A 20084-nucleotide genomic window follows, 5' to 3' on the forward strand; every position below is an offset into this window, starting at 1 on the left:
AAAGGCAGGAATAATGTATCCATGAGGCAGCGGGAGAGTGATTGAGAAGCACGTAGCTCTCGGGATTTCATTACACAGTCACCAACTTGTTGGAGATATACAAATAGGCATGTGCTAAAGTGGGGGGATTGACATAAGGAAAAAAAACTCCTTTTTGAACTAATTAAATTTTCTGCCACTTTTCACTGGATTCTAAGGCCAGTATAGCTCTGGAGTTTTGTCAACTTCAGTTATTTCAATTTAAACCAAACTTGTTTTGATGTAATTAATAATGACCTGATTCTAATAGTTGTGGTCAAAACCTTTAAAGTCAAGCTCCTTATGCCATGCTTCCAACTTCATATTTATGCATCTAAATAAATGGCCTATTTTCAAAAGTGCTGAGCACACAGGACATCCCACTGACGTTTTTAAAATTTTGCCCTGGATTTCCATTTCTGGCATTTTGCATGCTCTTTCTGAGCACTGAAAGGACTTACTTTTTCCAGCTATAAACTCTTCTTGTGTTATTACATTTCTCTCACTGATCCTTAGCAGATCAGTCTCTTTCCCTCTATGTACCTCCTCCCTCATGATATTTTTTATTTTATTATTCATGCAATCCGGTGGGTCTTTTCTCCCTTTCTATCTTATTTCCCTGTCATCTCATTTCCTTAGCTTGGACTATGTCTCCTGCTCATCTTGATACCTTCTTTTACTCAACATTTTCCCCATTAAACTTTAGTGAATATATGTTGCAATTTTTAATAGCATTCTTCCCCTTTATTAACCCAAAACTACATAAGATTATGGCTTCTGTTGCTTAAGTTTTCCGCTATCTGAGCCTCAGAAACCACAGGAAAGATACTCCCCATGGTTCTGGATACTGCAAACTGCTGTGACTGCATAGAGGGGCCATATAGGTGCCACATCTAGCCAGAGGAAAGGAAATTCCCTGTTACAGGAACAGCATAATGCCTATGCCTAAGCAGCCATGCTCTGCCCGTTGTCAGAAGCCTGACATAAGAGAAGACTAGGAGGGAGCAAATCCGGGATGGAAGGGGTGTAGCATAGGGTTCCTCTTCCTCTGGGCTGAACATTCTCTCAACATTTTCTACACTGATTAAAACATCAGTAAAACATTAGTTTCCCTAATGTTTTCCAATTTACTACATCTTCCAGATGCTGCTAGTGCCTCCTACAACCTCAAACTTCCAAAAAACACTATCATTTTTGACAAAACTTTCATCAGGAAGGGATCTCAGGTCCATAAGCAAATTTCTGGGCAGAGGAAGAGAGAGAACCCCATCCCAGACTAGTCAATAGCCTGGTGGTTGGGGCATTTGCCTGAGACATGGGAAACCTAAATTAGGCAGAGCAGGGACTTGAATGTTGGTCTCCCCACTCCTAGGTGACTGCCCTAACCATCCACCTATTTTTGGCAGGGCATCTCCCAATCTCTCCTATTGGAGCTGTTCCACTTTGTATAAATAATTTCATCTTTCACAGCCCAGATGACTGGCCTAACCACTGGGCTAGAGTCAGTCAGTCTCTCTCTTGCTCGCTCTCTGTATGGATATTAAATTGTTTATATAAAATGGAATAGCTCTAACACGAGAGTGAGAGAGACCTGTCCCATTATAGCCAGGTAGTCAGGGGACTCGTGGGAGTGGGGAGACTCATGTTCAGGTTCCTGTTCTGCCTGATTCAGAGTAAAGACTTGAATCTGGGTCCCCCCTATAGTGCTCTATACTCCGGGCCATTGGCTATACATGGGGTCCCTCATCTGGTTTTAATGAAAAACTTCAAAAGGTCTCGGTTTCATCACTACACACAATGGGAAGAGTTTTTTAAATTGCAAGCATTTCTGCAGGATAAGGAAACTCTTTCCCATCCAGCTCTAGCCACAAACCAAACCCAAGATTCAAGTTGGCAGCTAAAAGCTACTATAGAATGGGCTGATTTGAACACCCCAAGTTTGGGCAAAGTTTAAATTAGTATCTGGATTTCAAACCTCAAATTAGGAACAGTTCAGATCTGCAGTTTTGTTTTTGCCCATTATTATAGACATGAGTTTGGTTCAGATCCATCTCTCACAGTTACTGAGTGAGCCACCCCTTACATCTCTTTTTGGCCCTCTCAAGTGCACTCCTTCTTTCACTTCCAGTTTACTTCATCTGTAACTGTGTCCCTGGATTTAACTTCTTGCGGTCAGGCAAAATAAGATCACACAGGTAAACTGAGGTGCACCTGATAATTATAACAAACAATACACATAACTCCCTCATTCCCTCACCACACAGTCTATATGCAAATCCTATCCTAAGCAAACCACAATCATTTAGTCCCTCAGGGTACATCTACACAGCAATAAAAGATGTGTGGCAGGCCCAGTTCAGCTAACTCTGGCTTGCAGGGCTTGGGCTGCAGGGCTAAAAATTGCAGTGTAAACGATCGGGCTTGGACTGGAGCCTAGGCTATGAGAGTCTACAAAGGGGGAGGGTCTCCGAACCTGGGCTCCAGCCCACGCCCAAACATATACATTACAATTTTTAGCCCCACAGACAAAGCCCTGTGAGGCTGAGTCAATTGACTTCGTCTCAGAGATTCGGTGCTGTGGGGTTTTTATTGCAGTATAGACTTACCCTCAGTGATTCAGAGACTACTATGCTGGGACCAATGAGGGTGGAACAACGTCCCACAGAAAATGGAAAGTGGAGTTTATTCTTCAGCGTGGAATAGGTTTTTGGTTGTGTTGCACCATGCCTAGCGCCACAACACAGGTTTTGGTTTGGTGGAGATAGTCAAGAGTGCAACCACATTAAAATGAAAACATTTCACTCAGCAAAAGTTTAACAAAAAATCATTTTTTTTTTTACTCCAAAAAGATATCCAAATCCCCAGGTTGATTCAATGCAGTTTTGACAGCTGAATTTCACTTCCATGAATGCTTTAAAATTGCCAGCCATTTCATAGGGTATATGCAGTCAGATTTCAAGCACTAGACACTTCATAGGTATACTTTTATGCTAAGTATGTTTCACGTATTTGGCCTATCTGATGTTTGAAGTGTAATCATCATATCTAATTTTTAGTTTATCACTTAAAATTTTCTCCATAAAAATCAGTGGTCAGTTTAAGGAACCTCTGATATAAAGCTACAGTAAAATATTTCTTTTAGTGTTAGATTCATATTTGTGTGATAATTATGTAATAGCAATATGACAATAAACCTATACTCAGTTATTGGAATGTTGTCCAGAGTATCATACAATCTTTCCGTAATATGGCTACTGTTTTAAATATAAAATGTTCTTTTTAACTGCTCATCTTCTAAACAATATATTGTTATTGGAATGTTGTCCAGAGTATCATACAATCTTTCCGTAATATGGCTACTGTTTTAAATATAAAATGTTCTTTTTAACTGCTCATCTTCTAAACAATATATTATTTATATGGAACTATTACTTTAGTTAGGATTTCATAGCCCAATCATCCACCAGTCATAAAATAAATTGTTCACTGTTCCCCTTTTTTTGCTCTATTCCATATGATCACATAGTAAAATACCACAAATCTTATTTGTATTTCTTCATATGCAGATTCAAGAGAACAAACCAGGATATACTATTTTCTCCAGTGAGAGGGCACTGTAAGGGACTGATCCTGCAAAGATGACTTTTAATCTCTAAGAGGAATTTGTTTGCTTGCTTTTGTAAACAATAATTCAGTAAAGAAGAAGAACAAAGTAAAGAAAGACAAAGAAGAAAATGATGGTTCTCCTGCTGGTAACAGAATGATGCTAGTTACCCAGTTAGAAACAGGTTATTATATTCAAAAGGATTCTGGATAAACTGCATGCCATCAATATCTTGTACCAGCTCAGCTAGCCACTTCAGAGATTTAGACGTACTGGCTTTGACCAAATCCTTTACTACACCAAGGTGTAAATTATAGGTGTCTGTGTCCAAGTGGAGATTCACCCCCAAGAGCGTGTAAGTGATGTCTGGACAGCTACCTTCCCTCCGGGATTTCATTAGGGAAGTTAAACTTCAAGATAAATAAACAAACAAACAAACAATCTGTGGTTGGGACATAGGATCTCAGCCAGTGGAGGTTGCTTTAGCAATGTACCCATGCAGCTCATCTCCTCTTAGTTGGACATTGCTGCCCAGTTTTGGTTCTTGTTGGCTGTCTGCAGGCCCTATGACTGAGCAGGGATTGTGGGCACCTTGTTCCTCTACAACCCCCTCCCCAGACAGACTTTTCACCAATAAGGTCTGTGACAGGTTCTCTGTCACGCCCCTCTTCCAGAGCTTGCTCGCTGTCCCAATAAAGTGCAGAGAGGTTTCCAGTTATGCGGCGCCCGTGGCTTTATTTACACACACACACAGTTCTCCCACCACCAGTGTTGAGTGATATACAAGGCTTACAAGGTTAGTTCCCTCTTTTCCTGCAGTCAGCACACAGCTAGGAGACTGACCTTTCCCTGGCTGGCTTTTCTTCTGGCTCCCAGCCCTTATAACTGCTGGCTTGTAGAGCCACAGGTAGAGCCAATCCCCAGGCCAGGCATCAGGTCTCTTTCACTAGCCCCAATCTATTTCTCTTGATTGGAGCTGGCTGAGCAGGGGTAATTAGATGCTTTTGCACCAGCACTCTGCTACAGGTCCCTGCCACTGGAATTACACTGGTAGAAGATAGGGTTTCCAAGGGCTGAATCTACCACATCAGCTGTATCTTCTGCCAAACTCCAGCAATAGTATCTTATATTATTATTCAGGAGCTGAATTACAAAACAAAATATATGCATTTTTAGATTAAAAGCACTTAAGCTACTCAAAAGCAGAACACTGTGTCTGTGTATATCACTCTGGGTATTCAGAACTACTCCAGAGAGATTTTAGGCTGATTGAAAGGTTATCCTTCTTTACATGATACTACTGCCTTCATTTTTCTTCTTTGTTCTTTGCCAATGCTGCTGAAAATCACTGCATTTTTAATCAAACAAATCTGCTAATTTGTATGAAAAAAGTCCCCTTGTGGTGGTTTGCTTAGGTGTATTTTACATCTAATATGCTACTAGTTGACAGATGTAAAACAGCTACTATCTGATTAATTTCCTGGAGAGTCCAACAGTATTGTTTATCAAAATTCCTCTGTATATCATTAATCAAGGTGTTGTTCAGAGATACGTGAGAACTTTAAACCAATAAAAAAAACCTTTTAAATAAAATAGTCTACTTCTATTAGATCTACAATAGATTATTTCAATTTTATTCGATGACTTACTATGATGTTTATTTTTCAATACAAGGAAATAATAATTTAAACTCCAGTAGGGTGCTAATTTGGAACTATTAATTCCTACAATAGGAAATGGCACTATTTGTGCATGTTCAAATAAGCATAACAATTTCTCTGAACATAGAATTATCTGAAAAGCTGAAACAATTTAGAAATTAATCCCTTGGAGACAGTATACAATATCTATTATAAACACACACACACACACACACACACACATATACACATACACACTGTTCATTTACACCTACACACAGTAAAATCAAGTTTATCCTATATTGAAACCCTTTTTAAGCCAAAACTTTTAAATAAGAATCTGATATTCCTGCGCATGAATTATTTGCTATTTACCAAGTAATTCACTCATTATCTGAATACCTTTGAAGTTCCCAAAACAGTTTGAATAAATGGAGCTGTACTGCATATACAGTACATGAATTTAATATGAATATTATATTTCTTATATTGCCTTTCTTTAGTAGTCTTAAAGTGGTAAATTTAAAAAGGATACACTAGGTTTTCAAATTAGCCTCATTCATTGCAATGAGTTATCTTTGTAAAATTTTCTGCTATTGTTTCCAAGTCTGGATGTCTTTGTGAATGGCTCATTATAAAGAACTAGTACTATATGCCCTGGAAAAGGGAGGGTGGGGGCAAAACGGATACTAACCTTCCATAACTGTTGTTCTTTGAGATATGTGTTGCTCATGTCCATTCCATGGTAGGTGCGTGCACACCACATGCCAGAGATTTTTCCCTTAGTAATATCTGTAGGACCAGCTCTAGCACCTCCTGGATTTGTACGTGTATTCACCAATATAAGGGGCACCGCTCTCTGCACCCTCTCAGTTCCTCCTCGACAATAACTCTGACAGTGGAGTAGGAAGGTGGGTCATGATGTGGACATGAGCAACAATAGTTACTCTAAGAACAATAGTTATGAAAGTTTAGTAACCATTTTTTCATCTTTGAGTGTTTGCTCATGCTGCCATGCTAGGTGACTCACAAGCAGTACCCTCAGAGTCGGGCTTAGAGTTTATGGACACGGTGACTGCAACACTGCTCTTCCAAAACTGGCATCATCACGGGCCTGCTGAGTATGGCATAGAGGGATGCGAAGGTATGGACCAATGGCCATGTTGTGGCTCTGCAGATGTCCTAGACTGGTACTTGTGCGAGGAACACTGCTGACGAAACTTGAGCTCTCATGGAAATAGAGGTCACTATCAGGGCCGGCTTCAGCTTTTTTGCCGCCCCAAGCGGTGAAGCGGGGAAAAAAAAAAAAAAAAGATCAAGCTGCGATCGGCGGCAGCTCTATCGCACTGCTTCACTCTTCGGCAGTGGGTCCTTCCCTCCGAGAGGGACTGAGGGACCCACCACTGAATTGCTGCCGAAGACCCGGACGTGCCACCCCTTTCCATTGGCCACCCCAAGCACCTTCTTCCTTCGCTGGTGCCTGGAGCCAGCCCTAGTCACGATGGTTGGTGGTGGAACTTTGGAAGTGGAAGTGGAACTCGTAGCAAGCCTGGATACAGGTGGTTATCTAGGATGAGATTCTTTGGGATGACACTGGCAGCCCTCTCATCCTTTCTGCTACTGCTACAAATAGTTGTGTAGACTTGTGGAAAGGCTTAGTCCTCTCAATATAGAAGGCTAGGGCCCACCTAACATTTACTGTATGGAGCAGAGGCTCCTCAGTGGTCTTGTGATGTTGCTGTATCCTGGTTGTTGTGATACTGCGACACTATCTTTGATAGGAAGGCTGGATGGGGACACAACTGGACCTTGTCCTTGAAGAACACTGTATAAGGGGGTTTTGACATCAGGGCTTTGATCTCAGAGACCCTTCTAGCTGAGGTGATTGCCACCAGGAAGGAGACGTTCCAAGAGAGAAACAGCATAAGATACTAACAGCTTAAAGGAGGGCCCCATGGGCTTCAACGGGCCCAGGTTTAAGTCCCACAGGGGAATTGGGTCACAAACCTGAGGGTAGAGTCTTTCCAGGCCCTTAAGAAACCTGACTGTCATCTCGATGGAGAACATGATCTGCCCTACACTGGAGGGTGGGAGGCCACGATGACTGCCAAGTGAACCTTAGTAGATGAGAGAGCCAGACCTTAATGTTTTAGGTGGAGCAGATAGTCTAATATAGACTGCAAAGAAGACCGGGATGGAGAAATATTCTGTTCAGAGGCCCAATAAGTGAAATTTTTCCACTTAGCCAAGTAGGTGGCCCGAGTGGAAGGCTTTCTGCTACCTAGCAAGACTTGTCAAACCTGTTCCAAGCAGGCCTGCTCTTCAGGGTTCAGTCATGCAGAAACCATGCTGTCAAGTGCAGGGAGGTGAGGTTTGGGTGAAGCAACCTGATGTGGGAGTATGAGTGGAGATGCACTGAGAGGTCCAGAAACATGTTGAATGAATGCTGCCGTGGCCAAACCAGAGCTATCAGGATAACCCTTGCCTTGTCCCACTTGATTTTTAGGAGGACCTTGTGAACCAAAGGGAGTGATGGGAAGGTGTACAGTAGGTGGTCTGCCCATGACAGCAGGAAGGCATTAGTGATGTAGCCTCTGCTGACCCTGCGCAGTGAACAGAACTGATGGCATTTCCTGTTCTGTCTGGTGGCGAAGAGAGGCCCCCCGCTTCTGGAAGATGACATTTGTGACCTCCGGGTGAAGAGACCACTCTTGGTGAGAGGATAAGGACCTGCTGAGGTGACCCGACAGTGCGGTCTGGGCTCCCAGGAGATGTGTTGCCCCAAGTTGAATGGAATGTTTCACGCAGGAGCCCCACAGCCGAGGCCTCTTGGCACAAGGCTGAAGATGGAGCTCCTCCTTCATTGTTGATATAAAACATCGAGGTCGTATTGTCCATCACTTGTACCACTTTGGGGAAGGAACACCTGGCAAGCCAAGCATACTGCGCTAAGCTCCCTGACATTTATATGCAGGGAGAGTTCTTCCTGGGACCAGTGGCCCTGAGACTGTCAAGATGGGCTCCCCACCCCAGGTCTCATGCATCTGAAACCAAGGTTACCGATGGATACAGGACAACAAAGAGTACCCCTTTCATTACGGAGCCCAGATCTCTCCACCAAATCAGCAAAACTAGGATGAGCAGAAGAATCCTGAGTCCAAGTGGCATCTACCCAGGGCGTAGACTGACACCAGTCACATCTGTAGGGGTCTGAGTTGTAGCCATGCATACTGCATCACATAGGTACATGCTGCCATGGGTGGTTGTAAGAGGGTGGGTTGTGACCTGGGAGATCAGGTCCAACATAGTTCGGAATCTGGTCTCCAGTAAATAAGCCTTATCCTGAGTGGGGTTAAGCACCTCCCTGATGAACCCTATTCTCTGAACTGGGACAAAAGTTGACATTTTCTTGTTTATTAACAGGCCCAGTGCCTGTTAATAAGGTGGCCCATACTATACCACTGCTGTGCTGGACTTGAGCCTGCGAGTGTTCTTTCATCAGCCAGTTGTCAAGGTATGGGAAAACTTGTATGCCTCGACATCTGAGGAAGGCTGCAACCACTGCCATATACTTCATGAAAACCCATGGGGCTGCTGATAGGCCAAAGGTAAGCACGGTGAAATGGTAGTGGCACTGGCCCACCACAAACCTGAGGAATCTCCTGTGTCCATGGGAGATGGAGATGCGGAAATAAGCATGAGTGTGGCATACCAGTCTCCTGATGGAGGCCAGGGAGACCATGTGGATTCTTAGTTTTTTTTAGATATTTGTTGTGGTTACACAGGTCCATGATAGGCCATAGATCCCCTCCTTGGTCTTCAGAATTAGGAAATATTTGGAGTAAAACCTCTTCCCACTCAAGCCTTGAATAACCTCCTCTATAGTCCCCATACATAGGAGGGCTTGCACTTCCTGGATGAGAAGCTGCTCTTGAGAAGAGTCCCTGAAGAGGGATGGGAAAGGGGGATCAGAGGGAGGAGTTCACAAAAATTGGAGGGTGGGGCTGACTATTACAGTGCTGAGTACCCAACCTTCCGATGTTTTGTAAGATCACGCTGGGTGGAAGGGTGACAGGCAGTCCAAAATCCAAAGGGGGATGGATCCAGAGTCAAGATTGGTATGCTGTCTTTGGGCATACCTTCAAAAGGCCTGCCTGGCCCCAGCAGGGTATATACATGAGCCCAACCGGGAAGCCGAGGCAGAAACTAGAGGCTGACAATGTTTATAGCCCTTTCCCTTTCTTTTGTAGGGCTCCTGCTTGGGAGGCGCTGGGAATCTGGGAGACTGTTGTGGCCTAAAATGCTTCTTGGAGGCTGGGGGTATGTTAACACCCAGGGTGCAACATGTGCCCATGCAGCTTGGAGTCCATTTGTTTGGTGAACAGGAAGGTACTCTCAAAGGGTAGGTCCTGGACAGACTGCTTCACTTTGTGAAAGAGGCCCAATGACTAAAGTCATGAACAGCGCCTCATGGTGACCACTGACGCCATCATTCTGGCTGCCGAGCCAGCCACATCCAGAGCCGCCTGGAGGGAGATTCTGGCTACCCTAACTCCTGCCTTGACTCCTGTGGCAGCGAGTCCTTAAATTTGGCCATTGAGTCCCACAAGTTAAAATCATATCTCCTCAGCAGAGCCTGCTGGTTAGAGATACATAACTGGAGGCTGCCCATCAAATAAACCTTTCATCCAAACGGGTCCAGTATCTTAGTCTCTTTATTTTTGTGGGTAGCATTTGACTGTCCCATCTGTCCCACTCATTTGCCGCCAACACCACCAGGGACCGGGGGAGGGGGCATGAGGAAGGGGGAATGTGAGTACAGGTACTCAAACCCACTTCTTCTCCACCGTTTTTGAGGTGGGTGGCAGAGACAAAGGGGTTTGCCCAGTGCCCTGATAGGTCCCAATACTGCCTCATTAACTGGCAGGGCCAATCTGGAGAGAGCTGCTGCAGCCAGGATGTCAATTAGGCTGTGCACAGACTCCTTCAGCTCTCCAGCTTCCAGCCCAAGTTTGCGTTGACCCATTTCAGGAGCTCTTGATGGGCCCTGAAGTCGTCCAATGGGTTAATGGGGCCTGTGACCACCTCATCTGGGGATAATAGGAAGTGGACTGTACCGGAGGATGGACTGCCTCCTCTTCCTCCATCACTTCCACTGGGATCACTTCTGGGACCTCAGTAACGAGGTCAGTACCGGGTCTGGTGTTAGGTGGGGCAAAACAGTGGCTTGCCTCTCAGACACCACCAAGTCTGAGCGGTGGAATGGGGGTGCCGGTACCAGGGGAAATCCCCACAGGTTCCAATATTGCCACTCTATTGACCTGTGGCCCAGTGGCCAAGCGCCGGCTGAGGAGCTAGTACCAAAGTCCAATGCATAGGTCAGGTATCGGTACGTCTTTGGCAGGGCGAAGGATTCCGGCTCAGACTCTGAGAAGGAAGCCTCAGAGACCATGGCGATGCAGTACCCCCTTCCGCCTCCAGGAAATGCCGGGGAACTGGTGACTGACGATATGTCAGAGACTGCTGCAATGGGACCATGGAGCGTTTTCCTTTGGATGGTGCCATGATGGAATTCACTGCCCCTTGATCCCTTCTATCCCCGGTAGCCTTGGCAAGCAGAGGGTCCTGGGGGTGGGAGGATCAGGAGGGATATCATGTCCTTTGCCAGGACATCATGCCCTAGGAAGCCTCCAGAGTTGAAGGAGCCCACTCCTAGAAATTGGAGGTGGGTCCTAAACCACACTCAGTGCTCTAGGTGGAGTTTCTGGAGCCAACAGTGGCTCTGGGGAGGATGAGTGGCCCAGTGTGGGTCTCACTGCATCAGCCACTCCCCACTTGTCCCTCTTCTGCACTGGAGAGTGCCCTCTCTTGGCACAATCTCTAGCTTCTAATTTTATTTTGTAATATCTGTAAATAAGACATTCTAGTGAACTAGAGAATGACACATCTAGCTTTACTTCCTAATTACAGGAGTACATGAAGAGAGATACAAATAAAATATCCCAATTCCACTTTAGCCATCTCTTTAATCATCTGCAGATCAGCCACGACTAATGATTTGGTTCTGGGACAAATAGTTTTACTGAATAATTTTTACCCACACAGAAAAATCATTGATTTTTAACCAAGTTTTACTTCATTGACATTGGATACAAAAGGAAAAAGCAGCAGCTCACCTGTTGCATGTATCTGAGATTACATTGCTTTGAGAACCTTATTTTGGGCATTTCCAGTGTTTTAGTGTTTAAAGCCCCAGTGCTGCACAAGCACAAGTAATTTTATCTATGTAAATAGTCCCTTTGAGTATAGTTACTCATGTTCATAGTGTTTACAGGATTGGGTCTCAAAGTCCCAATCAATTCTATTCAGCACATTTACCAAGTAATAGAAAATAATGTTCTTATCTTTTATATTTGAAATTATTCCACTCTGAATAAAATTCAACTTATTTTTGCATATATTTGAGTATATTTTTAGGACCAAATCCTGCAAACTGGTACAACAGATAGATTCTTATATTTGTTCCAGGGTCCGCACAATCACAGGCATCTACCCACCATGGATCAGTTTTCCAGGAACATGACTTTAAACTGCAGGTGAAGTAACAAGTCCTTGATCAGGAAGCTTGATTATACATTTCACATTATGCTGCATGTTAGAGACATTAAGGATGAAACAGTTCACAAATAATTAACACTGACTTGTGGCTTCCAACAGTCCAGGTAGTAGAGTTCCAAAATATTTCAAGTTATTGTTTCTTATCTTATTAGCATCTGATCCTACTCCTACTGAACTCCTCTTTGGGAAACCTCCCATTGATTTAAAGAGGGAAGAAAATAACCCGCTAGTTTCCATTGTCATGAAATCTCGTATGAGACCAAGATCACATAAATCCAGATCTTAGAGCTATGCAGGAAGTAAACAAAGAAAGCATATGTTGTTACTGAATTTAGCTGCTGATGCATTTTGCTGAGTTACTGTGCGTAACTATGTTATCAAATCAGGTAGAAAAATGTAGTGCAGTACGAAGTCACTTATCACATATATTCAATCCAGCTGCAAATCCATGAAACCTACCTCCACAAGCTTGCTAGTGTGTTCTCGAAACATAGCAGCATATTCCTTTATTTCCTTTTCTCTTCCATTTTTAGCAGCCTCAATGAGAACTAGAAGTGGAATAGTGGTATCCAAGAAGGAATCTGAGACATGATCTATAATAGCTTTCCGAAGCTGAAAAATAAAGCATCATCTTCCTATCAGCAAATTGCATTATATTCTGTATTACAGACTACTACAGTAAATATAAAAACTACTATATCATAATTGAATAAGATCAATATATGGTAATGGCAATCTGAACTATAAATTATCAGTACTTCTATCAGAGGGGTAGCCGTGTTAGTCTGAATCTGTAAAAAGCAACAGAGGGTCCTGTGGCACCTTTAAGACTAACAGAAGTATTGGGAGCATAAGCTTTCGTGGGTAAGAACCTCACTTCTTCAGATGCAAGTAATGGAAATTTCCATCTGAAGAAGTGAGGTTCTTACCCACGAAAGCTTATGCTCCCAATACTTCTGTTAGTCTTAAAGGTGCCACAGGACCCTCTGTTGCTTTTTACAGATTCAGACTAACACGGCTACCCCTCTGATANATTGAACCCAATTTAACAGTCCATCCCTATTCAGCAAAACATTTTAGTACATGTTTAGCTTCCATTGACTTCAATGGGACTCATGCACCTGCGTTAATGCTTGCTGAAGTAGGAGCATAATTGTGTGTGTTAAAATAATATATTTTATAATAAAATTATCCCTAAAAATTAAATACAGATATATTTGAAGTGGATAAATTGTAGCTTCAGTAATTTCCATTTATATATTGCCCTTTTTATAGGATACAAAGAAATTCATAGAAGTACTGTAAAAAGCAACAGAGGGTCCTGTGGCACCTTTAAGACTAACAGAAGTATTGGGAGCATAAGCTTTCGTGGGTAAGAACCTCACTTCTTCAGATGGAAATTTCCATTACTTGCATCTGAAGAAGTGAGGTTCTTACCCACGAAAGCTTATGCTCCCAATACTTCTGTTAGTCTTAAAGGTGCCACAGGACCCTCTGTTGCTTTTTACAGTACTTCTATGAATTTCTTTGTATCCTATAAAAAGGGCAATATATAAATGGAAATTACTGAAGCTACAATTTATCCACTTCAAATATATCTGTATTTAATTTTTAGGGATAATTTTATTATAAAATATATTATTTTAACACACACAATTATGCTCCTACTTCAGCAAGCATTAACGCAGGTGCATGAGTCCCATTGAAGTCAATGGAAGCTAAACATGTACTAAAATGTTTTGCTGAATAGGGATGGACTGTTAAATTGGGTTCAATAAAATAAATAATTTATCACTAAAATAAATCTATCCTTGTCTCCTTTGCATTTTCTCTTAAAGATCAGCTCTATGAAAGGAGGATATTTTATTTCTGGAAGAACATACAAGTATAATGATATTTATTCTCATTTATACCCAATAGCTTCTACATCATGTATTGTCATAACTGTAAAATTACCCAAATGTTTTCTACCTTGTTGCAAGCCCAACAATATATTTTGATTAGCTAAATTGTATATGGCATGTTAATTATACCAATGAGATCATCGTTAAGAACATCTGATAATAGATTAATACAGCAAGGAGAATAATAAACAAGTCTGATGTCCAATTTTCTCCATTTACATTAATTGTTCTTGAACTTCCATCTTAAATTATTAAACAAGTGTAGCATTCCAGTACAAATTAGTTCTCTTAAATTAGATTTCATATAATCTTATAACTGATGTTTGGGAAATTACTCAGAGGATATTTTCTATGTTCTAAATCTAAATGAGTTCATTGTAATCATATAATACACTCTAGGAAGTACACAAATCAAAGCATTACATGGAATATAATTAACCTTATCAATTGTATTAAGTTCCCCAGTGCAAATACGTACTTATTTGTTCTAGCCCGTTTATCAGTACATATAAAAAATGTTGATGGTAATACAGAAGACATTGATTGCAACAGAAAAGAAAAAGCATCTTAAAACTAATATTGAAGTGAAAAGGCACTAATTGGTTTGCTCTCAAAGGAAAATATTTTAATATAGCATTTTAGTTCCAATGTCCCTCTAAGAAAAAGCTCAGTGTGGGTAAGCACTCCTATGGTTAGGCAGATATGAAAAAACAAAGCCTTTCTGACGTTAATCTCTCTTTATACGGGGTAGCATACCCACAGAGCTAGTAACAGAGGAAATCTGTGCTTGCAAGGCAAGATTTGGATATAGATTCCACTACTTTAGATAGACAAGTATTTTCCAAAGTCCTGATCAGATATCTAAAGTCAAAGAAAAGCATCCCATTGACTTCAATAGGCATTGAGTCAGAGTGTGACATTCCTGAAAAATGTTGTTCAAGCCATTTTTAGAACTTTTTGCAATCTATTTGAAACTAGCTTATCACATAATCTACATTATACAATCCCAAATCAATGGGATGCTGCACAGACATAATGTCTACACTGCACACTAAGCCCTGGCTCTGATTCAGGTTTTAGTCCAAGCCCCTCTTCCTTCCACACACAAATCAGTCTGATCCGGTTCAGGAAGCACTCATGACTCAGGTCCTAGGACCCTGCTACGGGGGGAGGATCAGAACTCAAGCCCTGCTGTGATTTGGGTCTAAGCCCTGTCATTCTGCAGCATGGATGCAGATCAAGCCACAGACCCCAGTCAGAAGGTCTGCCTAGTGCAGCATGGACCCATTATCATGGCTGTGAATCATGGGTCCAGGAATTGTACACACAGGTTTACAATGCAGTGGGACTGCTCAAGCTTGTGCTTGGAAACACTGAGTCCACAAGCCCAAGTTCCACCGTCCCCTGGTGTAGAATACGTCTACATTGCATACTTATTTTGGTGGCATGTAGTGTACATACTTGACCCCAGCACACCTATAAACAGCAGTGTAGCTGGCAAGACACAGCTTAGGCAAGTAAAAACATGCCTGAAGGATGTGGGTATGTACCTGAGTACTCACCTACATGACTCTCTTCTTGCCTAAGCTGTGCCTCCCCATCTCCACTGCTCTTTTTAGCCATGCAGTGTCCCACTGCCTTAGGATGACCAGATAGCAAGTGTGAAAAATCGGGGTGGGGGTGGGAGGTAATAAGCCCCTATATAAGACAAAGTCCCGAATATCAGGACTGTCCCTATAAAATCAGGACATCTGGTCACCCTACATTGTCTCCCCATTGCCAGAGCCTTCTTCCGCTACTTAAAAAGAGTCTGGAAACAGGAAAGGCTTCTGGTGGCTTTCCCCAGAAAGAATCTGGTAGCAGACAGCTTCTGAAAACTTTCTCTATTGCTTCCCCCCATCAAAGCCTTTCACCGACACATATAACTACATACCACAGTGTGGATGCAGCCTGCTTTTCATTTTAATGTGTAGCTACACATACACTACACGCCGCCACAATCAGTGCATAGTGTAGAGGTAGCCTTGATGTGCAGTGTCAGCATGCCCATAGGGGCCCAGCTTATCAGATCCCAATGAGGTATTAGAGTATCCATTTGCACATCCAACACCTACATTTGTTTATTCTCCAGTTCAACAACTCAGAAAGGGAGAGTAAGAGTTTCAACAACAAGAGCAAAATACATGTAGACCCCTATCCTGCAAAAGCACATGCTTGACTTCATTCATGTGGGTAGTGCAATTGAAGTCAGTGGATCTACTCATCTCTTTAAAATTAAGCATGTCTGTATGCCTTTGTAGGATTAGGGTCTAAGACATTGCTATTCCAATTAAATACATGCCAATCTACTTTATTATTTTCTTTATGAAGGGAGAGGTCTTGAACTTGCCAAATTTCATTACAATACTAACATAAAAAAGCCACGGCAGCTCTGTATCCATGGATGCTGTTTCATTTTCTCTGACAGATTTGTTTTGGATCAGGTAACAGCCAAATCAAGCATGCCATCTAAAAATGTGTGTATTTCTTAAATTTCCCTCATTTTACTGCATTTCACTTGCATTGAACTAATGCATTCACAGGACAGCCTGATTCTGCACCTATTCAATTCACAGGCAAATCTCCCACTGACTTCAGTATTGCAGGAGCAAGCCCTTTAGAGCTTGTCAGATAATATTTTAATACGTGCACAGTTCATGCTATCATGTGATGCTGTACAAGAACACCACAAATGCCACATTGCATACTAAGGTCCAGTCCCACATAACACAGACCTCTGCATCCATACAGAGTTTCATCAAAGTTCCATTTTAGGAATAGGTACTGTAATAATCCCATTGATGCATAACATATCTACACCATCCAGAAAGTTAAAGCCAGCTTTCTAATCAATACTTTATTTTATCTCATTGCATAACTCTTCTTTTTAGCTGTTTATTGATTGATTGGCTTAATTAATCTTTTATATATGGAGTTTTTAGTTCTTGCTATACTGTGGTTCTGAGGAACTCTCTGTCCTGAAATTCAGCAAAATGAAACAATTACTTTAAGAGAACAGAGCCACAGCCATGCCTTTTGTTGTGGTGTATAAAAATTATGAAATATTGTTGCTGTGTTTTACTTTTGCTGAGTTATATATGGTGCTTGGGTTTTAGAAACATAATTCTTATAGCACCACACAAAGAAAGGAAACAAAATCATGCAAAAACAAGGAAAGGGATAAAAAGGTGAAGAGAAAGGAAGGGAAAAAGACTGAAAGGCAAAGTCCAGAAAAATTATTTTGTGGTGTCTAAAGCAATATCAATTTCTCTTCAATATGATCATAGCAAGCAATTTTTTCTATACTTAAGGGATCTGTTTCTAACTCTTACCGTCTATGAGGCAGAACCCCATGAACTACATTATAATATTGGCAGAAAGGCAAGCAGACAAAGAAGAGCAGGCACAATCATGGTAGTGATTGTTACTGGGACAGTAAACGTATCATATTACACAATGAAAAGGAAAGATGTTGCAGACACCATAAGCAGGAGGCAGAGAAAGGGTGACTTTTGGCAAACTTTTTTGTTGCTGTTGTTTAAGGTGTAAGGTTTTCCCCTTATGAAGGATTTGGATTTGGTTACTGAAGCATCAGAGGAAGCAAAAATTAACATATGGAAAAGTATAGTTTATACTGTCCTCAGAAGGTAAAGAAGGAATCTCAGCATGTGTGTGTGATGCTATTAGAACCAATGTTGTGATGAGTGTGGAAAACTGCCTTTTTCACTTGCAACATTGGCAAAAGATTGAAATAAACAGAGTAATTATTAGTGAGGGAATCTCTTTTCCCTGTTTCAAAAGGACATTGGCAATGAAATCTGCAGTGTGTGCAGAAAACCTATCAGTAGATAGGAGAAGGGGACACATATGGGAACATCTGCCCTAAGGTCCCTTCCAGAAAATAACTAAAAAAATAACCATAGGCAAAACATCTGTGCAAAGCACAACAGATAATCCACAAGTACAATGGGAAAGAGCTGGGATGGGAGTATTAACACTGACAATATTTCAAGATACATAGCAGGAGACATTGGAATCAGTGTGCCATCAATCGCTTACTTAAAGCCTATACAGCTCTGCTAGTGAGGGAAGCATTCATCTAGGGTACACTGCACACAAGTAACTAAATGATAAAAGTGCCATGAATATCTATGGCACTGTACACATATACACATAATAAATAAAAGCCACAGGAAATATTTTAAAATATTTTGACATGTTTAGAAATTCTTAGAATATACAATTCCAAAATGAGATACACCCACTTTTGAATCCGGCCTTCCCTATCTTGTTTTTCACTGAAGTAGGGTTTGTGGGATGGCTCATGATGTCCTACCAGCTAGCTGGTGACTGGACCAATGTGTCTATGAAGGACAGATGCGCTGTGTTCTACATCAGTGGTTCTCAAACTAAGGCCGCTGCTTGTTCAGGGAAAGCCCATGGCGGGCCAGGCCGGTTTGTTTACCTGCTGTTTCCTCAGGTTCGGCCGATCGCGGCTCCCAGTGGCCGCGGTTCGCCGCTCCAGGCCAATGGGGGCCGCAGGAAGCAGTGCGGGCCAAGGGACATGCTGGCCACCCTTCCTGCAGCTCCCATTGGCCTGGAGTGGTGAACCGTGGCCAATGGGAGCTGCGATAGGCCGAATCTGCGGACTCGGCAGGTAAACAAATCTGCCCGGCACACCAGGGGCTTTTCCTGAACAAGCGGCGGCCCAAGTTTGAGAACCACTGTTCTACATCACCTATCACTCATTAAAGCTAGTTTCAAACATAACTTTACTGTGTCACCTCCATTAAATTTTGTGTGAAGTTGAAGCACCAAAGTGATGGAATCTGTAGAACACTAGAATATTTCATTACTCGTGGGACAGAGCACACTATGGCCCTGATCTTGCCAGTTGAGCCATATGGACCAAAAACCAGCTACTGGAGAAGTCCTAATTCCATATTTCATTTGCTCCTGTAGAGCCTGAAACACCTTAAAAAATCTGCAGAAACAAACCAGAGAGTAATTATTTTTATCCACTTCACAAAAGCATTGTGAGGCATAATTTATGTTTGTCATGTGCTATAATTGAAAAGAATTATTAAAGCCACATATTGGCACAGGTAGGAATAAAACTTAAGATTTCATGCCTTTCAGCTCAAGCCTTATTCCTCCACCCAATGTGGTCACGAGGTAGACAGCACCATTAACCTTCTCGTCAAACAGTTCTTACACAACTCATAAGTATTAATTTTCAAGCAAAAATGGCTTTTCAAGATTTGTTTTTTGGGCAAAATTCAGATAGACAAGAATAATATATGTGAAATTTCATCAATCCTGTACAAAATTTCATAAAATTACTGCAAATTTCCAAATGCCATAATAAGCAAATTTCTGAAAAAAATGATATTTGATATGTATTGTGATGGGGCAAGGCTACAGTAAAGTAGTGAGGAACAGGTATGTTAGTCCCAGACTAAACAAATCCCTGGAACCATGGTAACCAAATGGCAGTTGCTCCAGGTTAATCAAGACACCTGTGGCCAATTAAGTCCCTTCTAGAAGGCAGGAGAGACAGCTAGATTGATTGGGATACCTGAAGCCAATTAAGGACTGGCTGGAACTAGTTAAAAGCCTCCCAATTAGTCAGTGAGGTGTGGGTGTCAGGAGCTATAGGAGGGAACTGTGCTGTTGGAGGAATGAAGTAGGATGAATCCATATCAGGTGCAAGGAAGGAGGCCCTGAGGTAATTGTGAAGAAGATATTGAGTGGGGGCTGCTGTAGGGAAGTAGCCCAGGGAATTGTACATGCCCTATTTTCAAAAAGTCAGCTTTCATAGCTGCTAAGTTTAGGGTCCCTGGGCTGGAGCCCGGAGTAGAGGGCAGGCCCGGGCTCCCCCCCGCCCCTCCCTGATTAATCACTGATACTGGGAGATAACAGAGACTGTGTGAGGGAGGGTTGTTTCTCCTCACCTCCCTTGCTGGCTTATGATGAAAATGGCTCAGTAGACTGTGACCCTTGCCTCTAGAGAGAGAAGGGCTATGTGGAGGGTCACAGTGAGCCTCTGAGGCTAGCAAAAATCCGTCAGGAAATGCAAGACCCACGGAGTCAAGGACAGAACTTTGTCACAACTGGTGTCAAAGTGGGATCATCATTCACAGCATGGCGGAAGAAAGAGGTTTTAAAAAAAAGAAAAGAAAAGGAAAAAAAAAGTGCACTGGGGTTTTGGATTTGTTTTTGGGTTTGTTTGTTTTTTGGTTTGCTTTGTATCACAATGGA

The 20084-nt window shown here is 42.2% G+C and overlaps 1 protein-coding gene across 1 annotated transcript in view; it reads right to left on the bottom strand.

Annotated features, from left to right (window-relative positions):
• CTNNA3 (catenin alpha 3) overlaps positions 1-20084 on the bottom strand; it is a 960805-nt gene that overhangs the window by 423939 nt on the left and 516782 nt on the right. Inside the window, exon 9 of the mRNA XM_034775301.1 lies at positions 12340-12492. Within this exon, the coding sequence (XP_034631192.1) occupies positions 12340-12492 (153 nt within the window). The remainder of the gene's footprint in view (positions 1-12339; positions 12493-20084) is intronic.

The sequence above is a fragment of the Trachemys scripta genome, chromosome 7, assembly GCF_013100865.1.
Source record: "Trachemys scripta elegans isolate TJP31775 chromosome 7, CAS_Tse_1.0, whole genome shotgun sequence".
Lineage (NCBI taxonomy): Eukaryota > Metazoa > Chordata > Testudines > Emydidae > Trachemys > Trachemys scripta.